General features: G+C 37.4%; 1 protein-coding gene across 2 annotated transcripts in view; it reads right to left on the bottom strand.

The window, feature by feature from the left end:
* Positions 1 to 20,545, bottom strand: part of REC114 (REC114 meiotic recombination protein) — a 106,190-nt gene that overhangs the window by 18,678 nt on the left and 66,967 nt on the right. For both annotated transcript variants that reach the window (XM_004056457.4, XM_019011041.4), the window contains exon 3: positions 787 to 870. In XM_004056457.4, coding sequence (XP_004056505.1) covers positions 787 to 870 — 84 coding nt within the window. The remainder of the gene's footprint in view (positions 1 to 786; positions 871 to 20,545) is intronic.

The raw sequence follows: 20,545 nt of genomic DNA, 5'->3' as shown, positions 1-20,545 counted from the left end.
AATGTGATATGAAAGTATCTGTGATTTCCATTAGTAAGAAGGTCTAAAACTACTGTGGTCTGCTGGCCTTACATTCATAGTGGAAGGAAATGATAAATTTCAATTAGAGGTCAATGAAAATCCATGGAAGTTCATGGACCCCCTGAATTCTATGGAGACTCTGGGGTCTGTGTACCCCAGGTTAATACCCCTCCACTAGATAAACGTCTAACTCTCAGAGTCTGAGTCCCTCAAAAATTAGTATCTTTCACTTAAATTTCAATATTATCTACTCCACGAATGTTAACAGATTGGTTTTCATAGTTATTTTTGAAGGAAAATGATCCAGGTGATTAATATGACTGTTTCTTTGATGAGGATCATTCTTTACACTTAATACAGCTAGAAAGCAAGTAAAAGGGAAATTTTTTAATATTAAAAAGAAAAAATGAAAATACATATTCACTGTATCGTTTGAAGATATACACCTTTTTAAACATCCAAATAGCAAGACAAATGATGTACTCCACTTCCGATTTGTGCTTGGGGGATAGAGAATGGCTGCACAGCTCCATCAGACGCATATTGAGAAATCCATTAGAGCCTGACTCCTTAGCAATGTCTTCCTGCTAATGAGGCTTCTGCCTCTCTACGGTCCTTGTTTCATGTTTTTCTCATAGTACAAACCTTTCTTAAACATTTGTATTCTTCCCAGTACCCATCACCTACCAAGAGATGCCCCCAGATACCTCCCCAACATACACACATAGAAGATGAGAAGAGTGTGATCATTAGCTTAAATCTTGCCTTTATCGTTGTTCCAAACAACAGACAATCCACGCGTCTTACAATCTTCAACCAGTCCTTGCTACCAATGAGTGAAAACCCTTCCTGAAACAAAATTAGGCAAAAATTAGCAACAGAAGCAAAAATATGAAGAATAGCTATGGCTGCAGCTACTTCCTGTTAGAAAGTTGTATATTTATTTATTGTGTAACTCAAACATAGTAGCAATGACTCAATAAAACCAGTTGCCAAGGATGACCCTCATACTAAGTCCTCAATGTCCTGGTGCTTTTCCTGCATGAGGAACATAAGACAACTTTTTTTTCTTAATCTTTTTATGTTGAAAATCAATACAATACTAAAGATAGTTAAGTGTCCATAGTCATATTTGATATAAAATGCCTTTCTATGCCTCTAGGATTTGCCAAAATATTTTATATTCCCCCAAATCAAGGGTTCCATTATACTGATTTATTAACTTATCTGGCACGTCTCTAACTCCATAGTAAGATTTCTCTTCATAAGAATCTTATTTTCAGATTCCTATGAATGGAAAATTTAAAGCAGTTTGCTTTTGGATACTGAATGTTTACTTCTTCATTTCCATCTGAAAAAACAAAAAAAGGCAAAGAGGGCAGTAGAGGGCACACAAGTCTCAAATGAGGGACAACAGTTGGATCCATAAAGTGAAACGATAAACTTTCTCTGCCATTTACTAATAAAGTCAGTGGAATGAACTATCTGATGATTATGGCAGCTCTTAAGAGCCAGTTATGTTGTCACTGGTTTCCTCAGTTAAGCAACCCATTGAGTTAGAATATGTTTAGCATACAGTAAAACCAATCCAGGAGATTAACTGACAATATGCAAAAACTGCATGCAAACTGCCGGTCTACCCTTAAATGTTAGTCCACCACAGCCAGGGAAGGCTGCTGGAGTAATCTGAGAAATCCCCAACTCTTAAAAAAAAACAGAAGAAAATGTAGTCCCTTATCCATTTGAACCCTCACAAAATCCCTCTGCCTAAATCTCAGTATGGTGAAAGTTGCAACTTTCATAGAAATTTACAACCTGGGAAACAGTGAGGGTTAATTCTTTGATGCTTTCATTAAAAAAAAAAAAAAAAAAAAAAAAAAAAGTAGCCGGGCATGGTGGCAGGCGCCTGTAGTCCTAGCTACTCCAGAGGCTGACGCAGGAGAATGGCATGAACCCAGGAGGCGGAGGTTGCAGTGAGCCGAGATTGCGCCACTGCACTCCAGTCTGGGGGACAGAGTGAAATTCCGTCTCCAAAAAAAAAAAAAAAGTCAGTTCTGAAATGCTACCTCTAAGCATTTTATCAATAGGTTTTTTTTTTCCAAATGGAAAGAGAAGTTAGACAAACCATTTATGATTTCTTCTTAAAACCCTCTCAGAATTAGCAAAAAGAAATGTTGATTATTACATCCAAAAATACAGTTAATTGTAGTTTCAAGTGGCAATATATCAGGAAACTGGCACTCACACACATTGCTGGTGGGAGTGCAAATTGGTACAATGCTTATGGAGGGCAATTTGGCAATATCAAAATTACAAATGTATTTACATTTGGACCCAGCAATCCCAATGCCGGGAATTCATTTTACAGATCAACCTGCCCATGTATGAAGTGATGCATGGAGAAGGGTAAGCATTTCTGCTTTTTTTTTTTTTTTAAACATAAGATTGGAAACAACTCAGGTATGCATCAAAGGTGGATTGGTTAAGTAAATTGTGGTACTCTATACAATGGAATACTATACAGGTGTAAAAAGCAGTAAATGTTATATATCAGCACTGTCCAGTAGAAATAGAATTTGAGCCGGGCGCGGTGGCTCACGCCTGTAATCCCAGCACTTTGGGAGGCCGAGGCAGGCGGATCACGAGGTCAGAGATCGAGACCATCTTGGCTAACACGGAGAAACCCTGTGTCTAGTAAAAATACAAAAAATTAGCCAGGTGCGGTGGCGGGTGCCTGTAGTCCCAGCTACTCAGGAGGCTGAGGCAGGAGAATGGCGTGAACCCGGGAGGCAGAGCTTGCAGTGAGCCAAGATAGCACCACTGCAGTCTGGCCTGGGCGAAAGAGCAAGCCTCCGTCTCAAAAAAAAAAAAAAAAAAAAAAAAAAAAAGAAATAGAATTTGAGCCACATATGTAATTTAAAGTTTTCTAGTATCACTTTTAAAAAAAGATAAGTTGGCAGAATTGGTTTTAATATTTTATTTGGCCAACTATATCAAAAAACACTGAACAAATTGATGACTAGATTGTAAACGATGTACAACATTAATGAGACAGTTTGCATTTTTTTATACTGTCTTTGAAATCCAGTGTGTGTTTTACACTTATACCACATCTCAATTTGGATGTTGGATTTTCAATGGTTAAAGTGAAATGTAGTCCTACTAAAACAATAAAGTTGAGATTAATAGGAAAATATTGTTCACTGCTTTCATTTTTTAAATCTAAATTTAAATTAAATTAAATTTAAAATTCCATTTTTAGTTGCACCTGCCACATTTCAAGTGCTCCACAGCCCCATATGACTCCTACTGACCTTCTTTGTCAGTGCAGCTCTATATAAACTGAACTCTAAAACGTATTGTTAGGCAAAAAAGCAAGCCACATAACAATGTCCATCATATGCTACTTTTTTAATAAGAGAGAACATAACAATGTAGATTCTTTACATAAAGAACTAGAGGACTAATACACAAGAGGCTAATAAAAATATCTGCAGGGAGTGAAGGCGAACAGTGCAGATGGGGCAGGGGTGGGAATAAAAGCTTTCTCTATGCCTTTTTACATTGCTCTGATTTTTGAGCTGTGTAAGCTTCTTATGCATGTATGAGAAAATTTGTGCAAACATTTGTGCTGGACAACATTATTGTTTAATGTTATGCTTAATGCTTATGTTATGCATAATGCTTAAATTTGTGGACAACACTGTGCTTATAGTTAACAATACTGTACTGATCACTTAAAATGAGGGTACATTGCATGTTGCATGTTTTTTATCACAATTTTTAAAAGGCATGAAACAGCATAGCCTGTCTGGGAACCTGCAAGGAGACCACTGTCGCTGGAGTTGATGGGGGGGATACCCACTATAATATGGCATGAACTCAAGGAAAAGGCAGAAGCAGGACCTGAGAAGGGGTGTGCCCTTCCTCCTCAACAGCAACTCTTAGTTGAGCTGCTTTATGGCTCTTCATCAATTTGTTCAAACCATTTTGCCATGGAGTTTCCTATATCTCTTCTGCCTCTTCCCCCTAATTTTTTGCCTAATTAACCTCTGATCATTGTTCACTTCTTGCGTAGTCTCTCAACTAGGTGACTCTGTTGTACTTTCCCTTAACATTCCACTTTCTCTCATAGCATTTATCATTGTGTCTGTGTGTTTGTAGTGATTTCCTTAATGTCTATTTTTTCACTAGACTATAAGCCCCAAGAGGGAAGGGGCTAAGTTCGTTTTGCTCGCTAATGAATATATAGCACCTATTATAGTGCTTAACACTAGAAGGTGCTTCAATAAGTTTATTGAGTGAATAAATGAAACGCTTTATTACAATTAATTAAAAGACTATCTATTGGGTACTATGCTCACTACCTGGGTGATGGGATCATTTGTATCCCAAACCTCAGCATCACACAATATATTCAGGTAACAAACCTGCACATGTACCCCTGAATCTAAAATGAAAATTGAAATTATTTTTAAAAATTAATTAGACTACTTCATGCCAGGACCAGTATCATTTCTTGGGAGCAGTGATGACCACAAATCTATTACCTATCCAATGATATAGAACATCTTACTTTTATTTGACTTATGCTAATGTTCAAAATTCAGAAAGAGTTCTTTCCTCCTAATGCTGAGATTTAGTAAAGAAGCCTGTGTGTCTAACCACTTGCCATACATAAATTTCAATAACTGATCTGCCTTGCTGTGAAAATCCACCTGTTTGAATCTCTTTAAGGCTTATCCATCTAGAGAATTCAGTTTGGCTCAACTGATAGCTTCTCTGTAGCTTTTCCTGACTTTCTCACAATTAAGTGACTTGCTCTGTGTTCTCATAGCATGCTGTGCTTACTGCCATTAAACATGCGGTTAACATCACTGAGCTCCTACCACAGCTGGCCACTGTGCTAGGGGTTAAAATATAAGACACAGAATCTGTCCAAGAGGAGGGGGAAATGTGTCAAAATCACCAAGGGAGCTTCTGCTACTGGAGCTTTGGATACTGTTCCCCCACCAGGTCAAGAATCACTGCCAAAGGAAGTTACTGTTAATTGATGAGAGTCTGTCATAACCCAGGAGAGTGCTGAGGCAGAAAAATTGAGGTTCAGAATTGATAGCACTGGGTGGGACAGGAAAGAGTGGAGAACTCTAGGAAATGCTAATTTACCATCAGACAAAAGAACAAGAGCCAATACCAAGAATGAATGTCCAGGACAGAGTAATGTGGAAGCTAAGAGGGGTGAGAGTTTCCAGCAGAGAAACTTGTCAATGGTGTCAGGTGATGCACAGGGATGGAGTAGAAATAAGGGCTGTCAAATCTGCATGGAGTCTAGCAGCAGGAGGTGCTGTGCCCTGCAATGGCTGGCTGTTGCTTCTACCCTGTCTTCTTTTTGTAGCCCCTACACCTCACTGCAAACTTCATGAGATCAAGAACTGGGGTACATTCATCTTTGTGCCCAGCATGTCTGTTGAATGAAAGAGGGCCAATTTCTGGCACATGGTTGACACCCCCATTTCCTCCTAACACACTTTGACCCATCCCTTAATTTGCCCAGTTCTGGCACAGCCTCCCTGAGGGGCAGTGGCCAGAATGCCACCAAGATGGGGCGCCACACTACACTTCATATAAAGAGAATCTCAAGCTTTGGTTTTCATGCATTATAAATTATGAAGTGCGTTTCTAAATTGTGGTCATCCATGCACTCCGTGGCCCCTGTTATCATACACAATGAAGACTTGCCATAGAGATAAAAAGGAAGCCATCAACGGAAGGGAGAAAAGTACCTAAGAAAATGGATGCAGAGATAAGATGTACACAATCCAAAGTCCAAAGATGGTGGGAAAAACTACCTGTGCCCTTAACCCTACTGAGTCTGTTTCCCTTGCTGTTGACTCTGCCATTGAGCTAGTTCCGTTAGTACCTCAGACACCCCCCTCAGTTCTGACTTCACCTACCAGTTTGGGCAAGGAAGCCAGGAGAATATCATGGGGTGTCACTGGCATTTAGCTAGGTAAATTAGCTTTAAAATCTTCCCATTATGATTTTGTAAATGCTTCGAAGAAAACAGCATTTTATTTTTATGAAAATGACAATTGTAAATGTTCACACCTGCTATAAAAACCCTGATTCAGAGGAAAACAGCACAGGAGAATCAGGTTGCAAAAATAACTGGATGACTCATCGTTTCACAGTGCACCTCGTCCCAAGCCCAGAACACCAAAAGCGCTTCTTGATGAATGTGAGAAGGTGTTCTGGTGCCAGGTGATTGATTTAAAAATTAGACCCTGGCTTAAGCTTGAGGGTTGTGTTTCTGACTCACTATCCTGGAGCTCAGTTTGTGAGGATCAAATTTCACTGAAAACAGAAAAAAAAAAAAATCCATGATAAGAGAATTGCTACAAATATGAAGACAACAATGTGAAGAGGGAAAACAAAGCAAAAGATTGGGATTTCTAAAATTACATTTTCTTTTTTCTGGAGACAGGGTTTTTTGCTCTGTTGCCAAGGATGGAGTGCAGTGGTACGATGATAACTCACTGCAGCCTTAATCTCCTGGGCTCAAGCAATCCTCCCACCTCAGCCTCCTGAATAGCTGGGACCACAGGCATGCACCACCATGCCCAGCTAATTTTAAATTTTTTTGTAGAGATGGGGTCTCGCTATGTTGTACGGGCTGGTCGCAAGCAATCTTCCAGCCTAGGCCTCCCAAAGTGATGGGATTATAGGCATAAGCCACCACACCCAGGCAAAAATTAAATTTTCAATAATCATAACCAGTTGTTAGGTTAAGCTAATAATTAAGGTATTAAGCTAACAAAAGGGAATAATAAGATAGATAGAAATAATTTGTAGCTGGTTTGATTAGATTTTGGTCTTAGATTTGAATATGGATATTTCTGCAATATTCAGAAACATACAATATTGTGCTTGGAGAAGAAATACCTGCCTTACTTCAAAGTACCTATTCCACACTTAATATCATATCTCAGACTGAGATAGCTCAAACTAAGATGCCCATTCTGTAACTTACTTTATTCTGGAGTTATATTCTTCCTGATTTATAAAAGCTATATAACCAGTTTGGTTTCATGCTGAACTATAGGCTATTTGGAAGGAGTAAAGTAAATAAAAATAAATAATGTCAACAAAAAAGGATGACTGTGTTTTACAATTTTTATCATCTAGAAATCATGATATGCCATGAAAAGTTATTATATTTGTTCCAGAAGTATGTACCAGATTACGTGCTATGTCCTATAACTGACACTACAGATCAAAGTCAAATGGTCCCTGCCCTCAAGGAGCTGGGAGTCTAGGGGAAATTAAACAAATAACCACCCAACAATAATCAATGTGGTAAGTTCCGTGATTCTACAGAAGCACAGAAAAGAGGCATTCAATTACTAGGTCCAGAGGAAATGGCCTTTGAACTGATTTTTTAAACTTATTTTGAAATAACTGATTTATTTTAAACTCTAAGTTTTCAAACATTCAAAGCTAGAGAAAATAGTAAAACAGTGTGATGAGCCATCACACTACGCACCCATCTTCCAGTCACAATTTTCATAACATGGCCAATCTTATTTTACTTACATCCACACTCAACAACTCCCATCTCCCTGGGTTATTCTGAAGCAAATCCAAGTATCTGTATATATTTCAGAATCTATCTCTAAAAACCCAAGGACCGGCCAGGCGCAGTGGCTCACGCCTGTAATCCCAGCACTTTGGGAGGCCGAGGCAGGTGGATCACGAGGTCAGGAGATCGAGACCATCCTGGCTTTCATGGTGAAACCCCGTCTCTACTAAAAAATACAAAAAAATTAGCTGGGCGTGGTGGCGGGCGCCTGTAGTCCCAGCTACTCAGGAGGCTGAGGCAGGAGAATGGCGTGAACCTGGCAGGCAGAGCTTGCAGTGAGCTGAGAACACGCCACTGCACTCTACCCTGCGTGACAGAGCGAGACTCTGTCTCCAAAAAACATAAATAAATAAATAATAAAAATAAAAAGCTAAGGACCTCTTAAAATATAATCACAAAATCATTATCACACCTTTAAAAATTAACAATTCCATAATATCATCAAGTATCTTTGTTGCTGTTCACATTTTCCTGATGATCTTGGTTTTTTAAACGTGGTGTTTTGAATAGGGATCCAAATAAGGTCCACATATTGTGATACTTGATTGTCATGTCTCTTAAGTCTTACTGATTTTTCCTTTCATCCTTTGTCTTGGAATTTTTTTGTTAAAGAAACCAGGCCATTAGTCCTCTAGATTAGGGATTGACAATTTTTTTTGTTGTTAAGGGCCAGTGAGTAAATATTTTGGCATTTTGATTTTACAGACTCCTGCACCTACTCAACTCTGCCCTTGTAGCACGAAAGCAGCCACAAACAATACATAAACAAATAAGCATGGCTGTGTTCCAACAAAACCTTTTTATGAACGCTGCAATTTTCATAATTCACAAAATATTCTGAATTTTTTCAACCATTTAATAATGTAAAAACTATTCTTGGCTCAAAAGCTATACAAAAACAGGCAATGGGCCAGATATGTCCCACGCATTGTGTGCTAACCCCTGCCCTAATGTCCCCTCACTAAATTTTGTTTTTGTATCTCCATGGTGTGTTTTAATATGTAACTCTGTCTTATAATTCTCAAAAAGTGGTAGATCAAGAAGCTTGCAGATTCAGGTTGGATTTTTTTTTCTCAGATTTTATAAGATTACTTCCCAAGTGACAGGTATTTGATTCCCTAGTAGGTACATAATGGTTTTTTATTCTTTTTGTGATATTAGCAACCATTAATAATCACTGCCTACATTCATTAATTCATCTGGGGTTGCAAAATGGTAATTTTTAAATTTTTTCATTCATTCTTTATGAGACAAGAATACATCTCGAAAGAGGAATTTTGCCTCATCAACTATTTTGTTATACTAGGTAAAAATAGGAAAGGTGGGATAAATGCTCACCCTCATTTCTTGTATTTGTCAGCTTTCAAAATAATGAGGTGGTTCTCTAGTATCCTCCAAAGATTACAATGAGGGTTTTTTTTTTAAAAAGTGTCATTTGAAACTTACAAATTTAAATATATTTGCTGTTTCGATCCTTTGCAGTTACTGATCTTTACATTGCCTCTCTTTAGCTATGAGGACCTTTTCAAGTTGGCCCTGTCCTTTTGATATAGCCTTAGTAATCTCAAGGTATCAGAAGCTGAAATGCCCCGTATAGATAATGACATCACACAGGTCTTCAAGCTGTCAGTGATTTAGCTCCATCCACTCATATTTGGAAGGTCACAGGAATGCCTAGTCATCTAGTTTTAGTTGTAGATGTTATCCATGGGTCTTTGGTTTTGCAGCCCTGTTTGAACTGTCTATTTTTATGGGGAGATAGGAGAAAATACAAAAGCTATGATGTCATTTCTGACCAACAGGGAATAAGAGGGTCAAAATTTATACTCCTATTATAAACAACTAGAAAACTGGACAAAACTATTGGAAGCAACTATTTTCAGACAGTAGAAAATAGACAGTACAGGACTGTGATATCTGATAAAAGGGAGACAAAGTGAGCCCTACCATCACCCAGGCTTTCTTCCTAAAATTAATTTCCAGACTTTGGCACAGAGAATGGAAATCCAAACAGAGCCTGCAATCCCAGTGAGTTGAGAAGAAAAAGATGGGAGGTCAGGTAGGCCAACATGCTGCAGTTTTCAGGGCAGGGCACTTAAGAGAGGAAGACAATACAGAGGAAGAGCTTTAGAAACCTGCATATGCGTTCCTTGAATCTCTGGCTGAATAGCTATCTGTACATATGCAGAATGAAATACCGTAAGACTGAGCAAGAACAACTTCTGGAAAAATAAGAATCACCAGGAAGTGTAAGTCAAACAGTCCTAGAATTCCACAGGTCTGGGAATGTTTAAGTTACAACTAGCTAGAGTAGAGAGACTTCATTGAATACACAGGACATTCAGTAGAAAACATACATGAGGGCCAGATGTGGTGGCTTACACCTATGGTCCCAGTACTTTGGAAGCCCAAGATGGGAGGATTGCTTGAGGCCAAGGGTTCATGACTAGCCTGGGCAACATAATGAGACCCTATCTCTATTTAAAAAAAAAAATACATCAGGAGTATTGCTAAATCAGCCTTAGAGTAAAAGCTACTCTAGATCTACCTTAAAAGAGATTAAAAATAAGCTTCAAAAGGGTCAAACTGATTATTAGTAACTTAACTACTTGCTTGAAAGAAATTCTGTACTCTTTAAAGGAATACAACAAAAGTGAGCATGCAGCAATGTAAAAGTCACAATATCTGACATCTGATCAAAAAGTACCAGATATATGAAAAACCAGCAACAATGACTAGTAGCCTTGAGAAAAATGAGTCAACAGAAACAAACTCAGAAATTTAAGAGATGATAAAATTAGCAGAAAAGGGTGTTGAAGAAGCTATTTCATGAATATGCTCTATATGACAACAGCAGCACATTTGTCCAGGGGACAAATGGAAGTACACTATTGTTAAGTTTCATACATTACACAGGAAGCAGCATATATTTGAAGACAGACTGTGATAAGTTAGAGATGTATATTGTAAACCCTACAACAGCCATGGTGGGTGGTGATAAAGGAGGAGTAGCTAATAAACCAATTGTGAAAATGAAATGGAATCCTAAAAAAACACTGAATTAACCCAAAAGTAACGAAAAGAGGGAAAAAGAAACAAACAAAAATAGATGTGATAAACAGAAAACAAATAAGATGGCAGTAACTTACACAGAAAATCACATTAAATGCAAAGGGTCTAAACCCTGAAAAGAGGTTGTCAGGATAGATTTTAAAAGCAAGATCAGACGATATTCTATCTAGAAAAAATTCATTTTGAATGTAAAGAAACAGATAAAACAAAAAGAGATAAAAAGATATGGCATTTAAACTCTAATAATAAGAAAACTGGAATGGCTATGTTAATCTCAGACAAACATATATCAGGTCAAGGATCATTACCAGAGATAAAAAGGAACATCTCATTATGATAAAGGGTTAAATTCATCAAGAAAACATAATAATCCTGAATGTGCTTGTACCCAATAACAGCTATTCAAAATACATGAAGCAAAAACTGACACAATTGAAAGGAGAAATAAATCTACAATTAGAATTGGAAACCTCAAAACTCCTTTTTCAGTAATGGACAGAACTTGTAGACTGAGTAACATTAGGAATATGGAACACTTAACACAATCAACCAACTTGATCTGACATTCATAGAATACCTATCATCAGCAGCAGAATATACATTCTTTTCAAATGCACACAAAACATTCAAAAAGATATACCATAGGCATACCTTCCATAAAGACTGAAATAATATAGAGTAGGTTTTTAAAAGAAGAATGAAATACTATAGAGTAGGCTTTCTGGTCATAACAGAATTAAATTAGAAAAAAATTACATAAAGATAACTGGAAAATCTCCAAATATTTACAAATTAAATAACACAATGTGAAATTACCCATGGGTAAAAAAAATCACAGAATAAAATATTTTAAACTGAATGAAAATGAAAATACAACATAGAAAAAAATTGGGATATGTAGTGAAAATAGTACTCAAAGGAAAGCTTATGATTTTAAATACTTAGAAAAAAAGCAATAATAATATAAGCTTCCACTGTATGAAGTTAGAAAATAACAAACTAAACCAGAAATAAGTAGAAGGAAATAAATATAGAGCTTAGGTAAATGAAATAGAAAACAGAAAATTTAATGAAACAAAAATACAGATCTTTGAAAAAATAATAATCTCTATCTAGACTGATCAAGAATAAAAAGTGAGAAGACACAAATTCACAACAAGAATAAAAGAGAAGATGGCACAACAGATCCCACAGGCACTAAAAAGATAGTAAGAATAGTACAACTTGGCTCATGTCTGTAATCCCTGCGCTTTGGCCCTCCAGCAAGTCAACAAGCAAAATGCCTTGAGCATCCCAAAAAACTATTGCCATGACCTTTGCATTTGACTGATCCACATCTGCTCTGACTGGACCACTTCCACCTCTTTCTAGCCACTGCTTTGATTGTGCTTTGTCTTTAGGATCATACTGGTAAAGCCATGTTTCATCTGTTGCAGTTCTTCAAAGAAATGCTTTGGGATCTAGATCCCACTTGTTAAAAATTTCCATTGAAAGCTCTGCTTTTGGGCCAGGCACAGTGGCTCATGCCTGTAATCCCAGAATTTTGGGAGGCTGAGGCAGGCAGATCAATTGAAGCCAGGAGTTCAAGACCAGTCTGGCCAACATGGCAAAACCCCATTTCTATTCAAAAATACAAAAATTAGCCTAGCATGGTGGTGGGTGCCTGTAGTCCCAGCTACTCAGGAGGCTGAGGCACAACAATTACTTCAAACCAGGAGGCGAAAGTTTCAGTGAGCCAAGATCACACTACTGCACTCCAGCCTGGGCAACAGAGTGAGACTCTGTCTCCAAAAAAAAAAAAAAAAAAAAAAAAAGAAAAAGAAAAAGAAACCTCTGTTCTTGTCTGCAGTTCATCTGGGCACAAGAGTTTTGGTATTCATCAACATAAAGTTTGTTCAACTTTAATTTTTCAGTCAGAATTGTGTAAGCTGAACCAGTTGAGATATCTATGATGCTGGCTATTGTTTGTACTGTTAATCATTGATCCTCTTCAATTAGGGCATGAACAAGATTCATTTTCTCCTTGCAAACTGATGTGGATTGTCTGCCACTATGGGCTTTATCTTCAACATTGTCTCATCCTTTCTTAAAATGATTTATCCATTTATAAACTGCCAATTTCTTTGGGAACATTGTCCTCATAAACTTTTCATAAAACATCATTGATTTCACTCTTCTTCCATCCAAGCTTCACCATAAATGTGATGTTTGTTCTTTCTTCAATTTTAGCAAAATCCATGTTGCTCTAATAAGGGTTGTTTTCAAACTGATGTCTCCTCTTTCTTAGTGCCTCAAACTAGATCCTGTTCAGACATGTTATAACAAGTTAGTAGATGTTTATTTTGGTGCAAAAAAAATGAAATCCTTGTATAGATTTTTCACAATATACACTTTCTATGAACTTTTTGAAGACCCCTTGTACAAGGTCAATTGATTTCAATAAAAGTGCCACAATAATTCAATGAAGGAAGTACAATCTCTTCAAAAAATGGTGCTGGGACAATCAAATTATCCATAGTTGGGAAGAAGGGGACCTTGACCCTTACCTCACATCATACACAAAGATTAACTAAAAATAAATCATAGACCTAAATGTACTAGCTGAAACTATAAAATTTCTAAAATAAAACATAGGAGAGAATCTTTGCCACCCTGAGGTAGAAACAGAGGACACAAAAAGTAAGAACCATAAAAGAAACATTTCATAAATCAGACTTCATAAAATTTAAAGTATCAGCTCTTCCAAAGGCAATGTTAAGAAAATGAAAAAGCAAGCCACAGATTAAGAAAAAATATTCACAACATATATATATGTTAAAGCAAACTAAATATGGCCTGAGAAGGACTCCATACTTCTACATTTGTGTCCTTGTGGATGAACTGTAACCTAGCTTCATAGGCAGACAAAACTGAAAAACTAACTTAGTAGTATGCACCTGTAACAATAGCTAAGTCTTGGCCAATCCCAGCGGCCAGACTTCAACCATTCATTCACTGCTGTGTGTTCAAACTGTGTTCCAATAAGGCACAGGCTGAGCTGTAACCATTCCAGCTGTTCTGTACCTCACTTCCAATTTCTGTACCTCATTTCCCCCTTTTTTTTTTTTTTTGGTCTATAAATCTTCTTCCATCATGTGGCTGTGCTGGAGTCTCTGAATCTGCTGTGATTCTAGGGGCTGCCTGATTCATGAATCATTCATTGCTCGATTAAACTCCTTTAAATTTAATTCAGCTGAAGTTTTTCTTTTATCACATATCTGATGAAGGACTTGCATTCAGAATATATATATAAATATATATATAACCTCTTATAGACAACTCAATAGGCAAAATATTTCAACAGACACTTCACAAAGGAAGATAATACTAATGGCCAATAAACACATTAAAAGATACTCAACATAATTCATCAGAGGAACATCAATTAAAATCATGAGATACCACCAATACCCAGCAGAATGGCTAAAATTAAAGAGACTGACAATAGCAAGTGTTACTGAGGATATGAAGCAAACAGAACACTCATGCATTGCTGATTGGTGTGTACAATGGTACAAACCACTTTGGAAAACAGTCTGGTGGTTTCTTACATAGTTAAGAATATACCAACAATATTACTGAGCAATTTAACTCTTATTTACTTACTTAGGGGAAATGAAAATATGTCCACACAAAACTTGAATACTAATGTTTATAACCGTTTTATTCTTAATAAAAACTAGAAGAAACTCTAATGTCCATGAATATGTATTGGATAAACAATTTGTGGTATATCCATATAGTGATATACAACTCAACATGTTGTTAGAGAAAATGAACTACAGATACAAGCAACAATATGGGTGAATCTCAAAAACATACTGAGTGAAAAAAGTCAGACACAAAAGAGTTAATACAGATTATATCAAACCTCACAAAATATAAATTTAATCTACACGAACGGAAAGCAGATAGATCAATGTGGGGAATATTTATAGACAAGGAGCACCCTTTTAAGGGTAATACAAATATTCTACATATTGATTGTGGTGGTGGTAGTTACCCAGATGCCTTTCGTTGCATGTAAATTATATCTCAATAAAGATGGAAAAAGGGGGAGGAAAGACTATGCTGGCAACATCTTCCAAGAATCCTAAACTGACTTGAAGGACAAGTGTAAGTTACTGAGTAAAGAAGCAGGTAGTATGATACATGTGAAAGCAGAGAGGCAAGAAATAACATGCCATGCCTCAGAAGTGCAAACCATTCCATATATGGCTGAAGGAGTGTGTGTATACATGACAGTGGAAGGAGAGGAGGCTGGAGGACAGGCAGATTCTTTGAAAAGGGCCTTTTCTGCTAAGCTAAAAATTCATATCAAAATGATCATCTACTTTTTCTACTTCCTGTCAATGTGGTGAAACACATTGATTTTTAAACATTAAGCTACCCTAGCATACTTTAAATAAACCCACTTCATTGTAATGTACTGTTCATTTTATGTGTTCAATTTGAGTTAGGAACTATTCCCTTTTTCTATTATCTAGAAAAATCTGAGTTCTTCCTTAAACATCTGAAAGAACTCACGAGACAAGTTACATGGGCCTACAGTTTTCTTTGTGGAAAGGTTTTAAATAACAGAAACAGTTTCCTTAATATACATTTTACTACTTAGATTTTCTATTCTTTCTTCTGTTAGCTTTGGTAAGTTGTATTTTTCAAGAAATTTGTGCATTTCATTCAATCAAATACATGATATAAAGACGATAAAAATATCTTCTTTTAATGTTTGTAGGCTCTACAGTGATATCCCCCTTTCATTCCTAATATTATATCTTCTCTATTTCAAGAAATTAGTCTTTGTAAGGGTTCATCAATTTTACTAATATTTCCATAGTACCAATTTTGGGCTTTCTTGATTTTTTTTGTTATACATTTGCTTTCTAATTCACTTATTTCTCTTCTTTATTTCTTCTATTTTCCTTAGGTTTGATTTACTGTTCTTTTTCAATCTGAGATAGAAGTTTAAATCCTTGATTTTCACTCTCACATCTTTTCTAATATGCTTGTACAACTACAGAATTTCCTCAAGCACAGCTTAGGCCAACAATTATTCAATTTTGGTATGTATACTATGTGTACTTGAAAATAATGTGAATTCTGTCATTCTAGGTACAGTGTTCAGTATGTCAGTTGTTGTTTTGTTTCATCTTCTACATCTTTACTGATTTTTCTCTGCTCTTCTATTTGCTATTGAGAGGGGTGTGTTGAAGTCTCTCACCAGGATTGTGGATTTGTCCGTTTCTTAAGTATTTTTAATGCTAAAATAAAGTTTAACCCAGTCATTACCTCTGCTAAGACTTTCTTTATACTCTGGCCCATCCTGAAAGAGATACTCATCCTCTATGTCTCTGTAACATCTTGTGCACACCTTTGTCACAGCACTTCCTACCCTGTCTTGTGAATCATATCTGCCTAGTCTGTGAGATTCCTGAGAGCAAAGTCTATGTCACAAACCTCTGTATCTCAAGAATGACATTCAATAGGCATGTCTGTTTGATGAATTAATGAAAAAATGAAGAACAGCAATCCCATCTATGGCAAAAGAAAGTGTGGGTTAATTTCTAATAAACAAATATAATGAGTTGCAAACTCCTAGAAAGATTTAGAAATACTCTTTTAAAAGATAGTTACTGATAACACAAATGGACTATTTAAAAGAGAACCAGGAAAAATAATGTTAATCATGCAAATCTATTAATACCACTGCAAAGTACAACAACCACATAGTTCAGAGGCATATCCAGGGCAAAATGGGGCAGGGAGGTTCGTGATGGGGTGCTAGGTACATCTTCTAACAAATTCAACCCCCGAAAACCCCTTGCCTTTGGATATGTGCACCAATCCTTATTAAGAAATACAATAGGCCAGGCACAGTGGCTCACGCCTGTAATCCCAACACTTTGGGGGCCAAGGTGGGTGGATCACAAGGTCAGGAGTTCAAGACCAGCCTGGCCAACATGGTGAAACCCCGTCTCTGCTAAAAATACAAAAATTAGCCGGGTGTGGTGGCACACGCCTGTAATCCCAGCTACTTAGGAGGCTGAGGCAGAGAATTGCTTAAACCCGGGAGGCAGAGGTTGCAGTGAGCCAAGATTGTGCCACTGCACTCCAGCCTGGGCTACAGGGATCATCTCAAAACAAACAAACAACCCAAAACGAAAAAAAAAAGAGAGATACAATTAGTACATAAGGACCATCTATTTACGTAATTTGTTGAATCAGTCAATGTGTCATGAATTTTTTTAAATTGTGGTAAGATACACATATAAAACTATCTTTACCATATTTAACTGTACAGTTCAGTGATATTATATATGCATTCACAGTGTTATACGACAGATCTCCAGAACTTTTTCATCTTGCAAAAAAAACTAATACTCTATACCCATTAAATAACAACTGTCCATTTCTCCTTTCCCCCAGCCCCTAGTATGACTGTTCTACTCTGTTTCTATGAGTTTCACTACTTTAGATATCTCATATAAGAGGAATCATACAGTATTTGTCATTTTGAGACTGGCTTATTTCACTTAGCATAATGTCCTCAAGGTTCATCTGTGTAGCATGACAGGACAGCCTTGCTTTGTAAGGATAAATAATATTCCATTATACATAAATACCACATTTTGTTTACTCATTCACCCACTGATGGACACTTAAGTTGCTTCTACCTTTTGCCTACTGTGAATAATCTGCTATGAATATGAGTGTATGAATATCTCTTTGAGACCCTGCTTTCCTTCTTTTGGATATAGATGCAGAAGTGGGATTGCTGGATCAGATAGTAGTTCTATTTTTAATTATTTGAGGAACTGCCATAGTGTTTTTCAGAGAGGTTGCACCATTTCACAATCCTATCAACAGTGTATAAGGGTTCCAGTTTCTTTACATCCTTGCCAACTGTCTTAGTCCATTCTAGCTGCTATAATAAAAGTGTCATACACTGGTGGTTTATGAACAGTGGAAATTTATTGCTCACAGTTCTGAAGGCTGGGAAGTCCAAGATCAAGGTGCTGGCAGATTCAGTGTCTGATGAGGGCTTGCTCTCTGGTTGAAAGATGACATTTTCTCATCGTGTCCTTACATGGTGGAAGGGGCTAGCTAGCTCTCTGGGGTCTCTTTTATAAGGGCATTAATCCCATTCATGAAGACAGAGTCCTCAAGACCTAATCACCTCTTAAGGGTGCTTAATACTATGTAATGCTTATAATACTATTCCATTGAGGATTAGGTTTCAACATATGAATTTTAGGGGGACACAAACATTCAGACCATAGCACCAACACTTGTTACTTTCTGTTTCGCTTGTTTGTTGTTTTATAGCAGCCATCCTAATGGGTGTGAGGTGATAATTCATTGTGGTTTTGATCTGCATTTCTCTAATGATTACTGATGCTGAACATTTTTCATGGGCTTGTTTTGGCCTCAATGTGTCTTTAAGATTAGTTAGTATTCAGCCCCATGGTAGCAGCACATGCAGCAAAAATAATTACAACCTTTCTTTAGTCTTAAAAATCAGACCCTGTAGCTCTTTTAAAGTTACAACAACAAATACATCCATTCATCCTTTAGGCCAAAAGATTACCTATAAAGTATATTGCAGAAGCAGTTATTCAAATGTATTGGGCCAAAGGCTTCTTTTTACCGCTAAAATAGCTGTCTGTTGTTTTTGTATCCCCAGCATGCATTCTTCGTTCTCCTTTGGGAGATCACCCCTCTCCCTATTCAGAGCCCATGTGATTCAGACAAGGCTGCTTTTCACCTGGCCCACCTCCAGGGGTGAGCAGGTGATTCAGGCCTGGCCTGTCAGCATATCTAATTACTTCTGACCAAAGTAATTAGGTTATGAAAAAGGATGTGATTTAAATTAGTAAAATTTAAGTAAATCCTGGGACTTCTGCTAGAACTAGGAAGGAGGAGCTCTCTTTCCATTAGGGTTATTTATTGTAAGGATCAGAAAAGCCTGATGTGGCCAGGAACCACCAGAGAGATCCTTCCAGAGGAAAACGGAGCTGAGAGGCAGAGGCAGAGACAGGGAGGGACACAGCTAACAATATTGGTTAAGCCCCTGACTCAGTTGTGCTGGAGGCCACTCCTATCCTGGATATTTCAAATCCATGAAGGAATAAGTTATTTATTTTGTTTAAAAGAACCTGAGTTGGGTTTCTGTTATTTGCAACACAAAGAGTTTAATACCCAGCTTAAGAAGTATAATAGCAAACATAATTCATTTCTTTAACTGCTCAATTATCCAAATTTCCCTATCTAATTGCCATGCCATTTTAAAAACTCCACATCTCATTTAACATAGCAATTAACAAATTGGTTTTTTATCTAAATGTTTTATCAACATCGGCAATATTCAGCATAGTTAACCACTGCTTCCTTTGTGAAACATTTGTCTTGGCTTTTATGATCACACCCTTTCCTAGTTTTCCTCCTACATGTGGCAGTTCCTTCTTTGCCTACTCTGATCTTATTCTCTTCAACCTCCTCTTTCTCTTGTTCATTCTTTTACCCTCCCCCAGGCTATGGTCACCAGATCCACAGTTTCAATTGCTATTTAAATATCTGTGAGTCCCAAATCATATCTCTAGCACAGCCTTCTCTGACCTTCAAAGAACCAGAAGGGCTAATTGTTAAATAGTAAATGAGGACAAGTGGAACTGACATCCCTGCTTGAGTGTCTCAAAAACACCTCCAATTCAAACTGTCTGACACCAGGGCGGTGGTCATCACACATGCCTGCTGCCAGGCCTGGCTCATCTCTAAAGTCCCTAACTTCAGTAAATGAGGCTACCTTCAGTTGAGTTGCATAAACCAGAAACTTCAAAGTTTTCCTTCACTTCTCTTTCCCCCCTTCACTTCTAAAACACCACTAAGTCCGATTGGTTTTTGCTCTTAAATATCTTTTAAATAAATCTATTCCATTGTAGTCCAAGCTGTCATCTTCTTTATTTACTAAAACAGCCTCCTAAGTAGGCTTCATGTATCTTCTTGCCCACTCTTCCTCTTCTCCACAATACTGTGAGAGATACCTTTTAAAAAAAATTTTTTTTCTTTGAGAGATACCTTTTTTATGTAAAAACGTAACTGACTCTGTCACTCCCTTGCTTAGAATTCTTCAATAGCTTCCTATTTCTCTCAAGCTAAAAACTAAATCTTTTATATGACCTACAAAGAAGTGGGAAGGGTGAAGTATATAAACACTTGCATACCTAATTGCTAAATAAAAGACTTGAAGATCATAAACAGCCAAGAAATCATAAAGACATTCTAGGACCTGAAACCTCTTAAGATAGGGGTCTACGGACACAGAACAAGCCTGTGTCCTAGTGAGGTTCTCTCAATTCCCTCCTCACCTTCCCCAGTACACATTTTGGGATGAATGAAATCGATGGAGTGTTTTACAAAATACTCCAACTTTGGAGCATATAAAAATCCTTTACATGGCTGGACACAGTGGCTCATGCCTGTAATCCCAGCACTTTGGGAGGCCAAGGCCAGCGGATCACCTCCGATCAGGAGTTCAAGACCAGCCTGGCCAATGTGGTAAAACCCCATCTCTACTAAAAATAAAAAATAGGCCTGGCATGGTGGCAGGAGCCTGTAATCTCAGCTACTTGGGAGGCTGAGGCGGGAGAATTGCTTGAACCCAGGAGGCAGAGGTTGCAGGGAGCCAAGACTGCTTCATTGCACTTCAGTCTGGGTAACAAGAGTATAAAAATCATTTATAGCTTTATAGCACCTATCTTTGAGTAAGACTTGGCC

The sequence above is a fragment of the Gorilla gorilla genome, chromosome 16 (assembly GCF_029281585.2).
Source record: "Gorilla gorilla gorilla isolate KB3781 chromosome 16, NHGRI_mGorGor1-v2.1_pri, whole genome shotgun sequence".
In the NCBI taxonomy this organism is placed as follows: Eukaryota; Metazoa; Chordata; class Mammalia; order Primates; family Hominidae; genus Gorilla; species Gorilla gorilla.
This window is presented reverse-complemented; position numbering and strand designations above follow the sequence as displayed.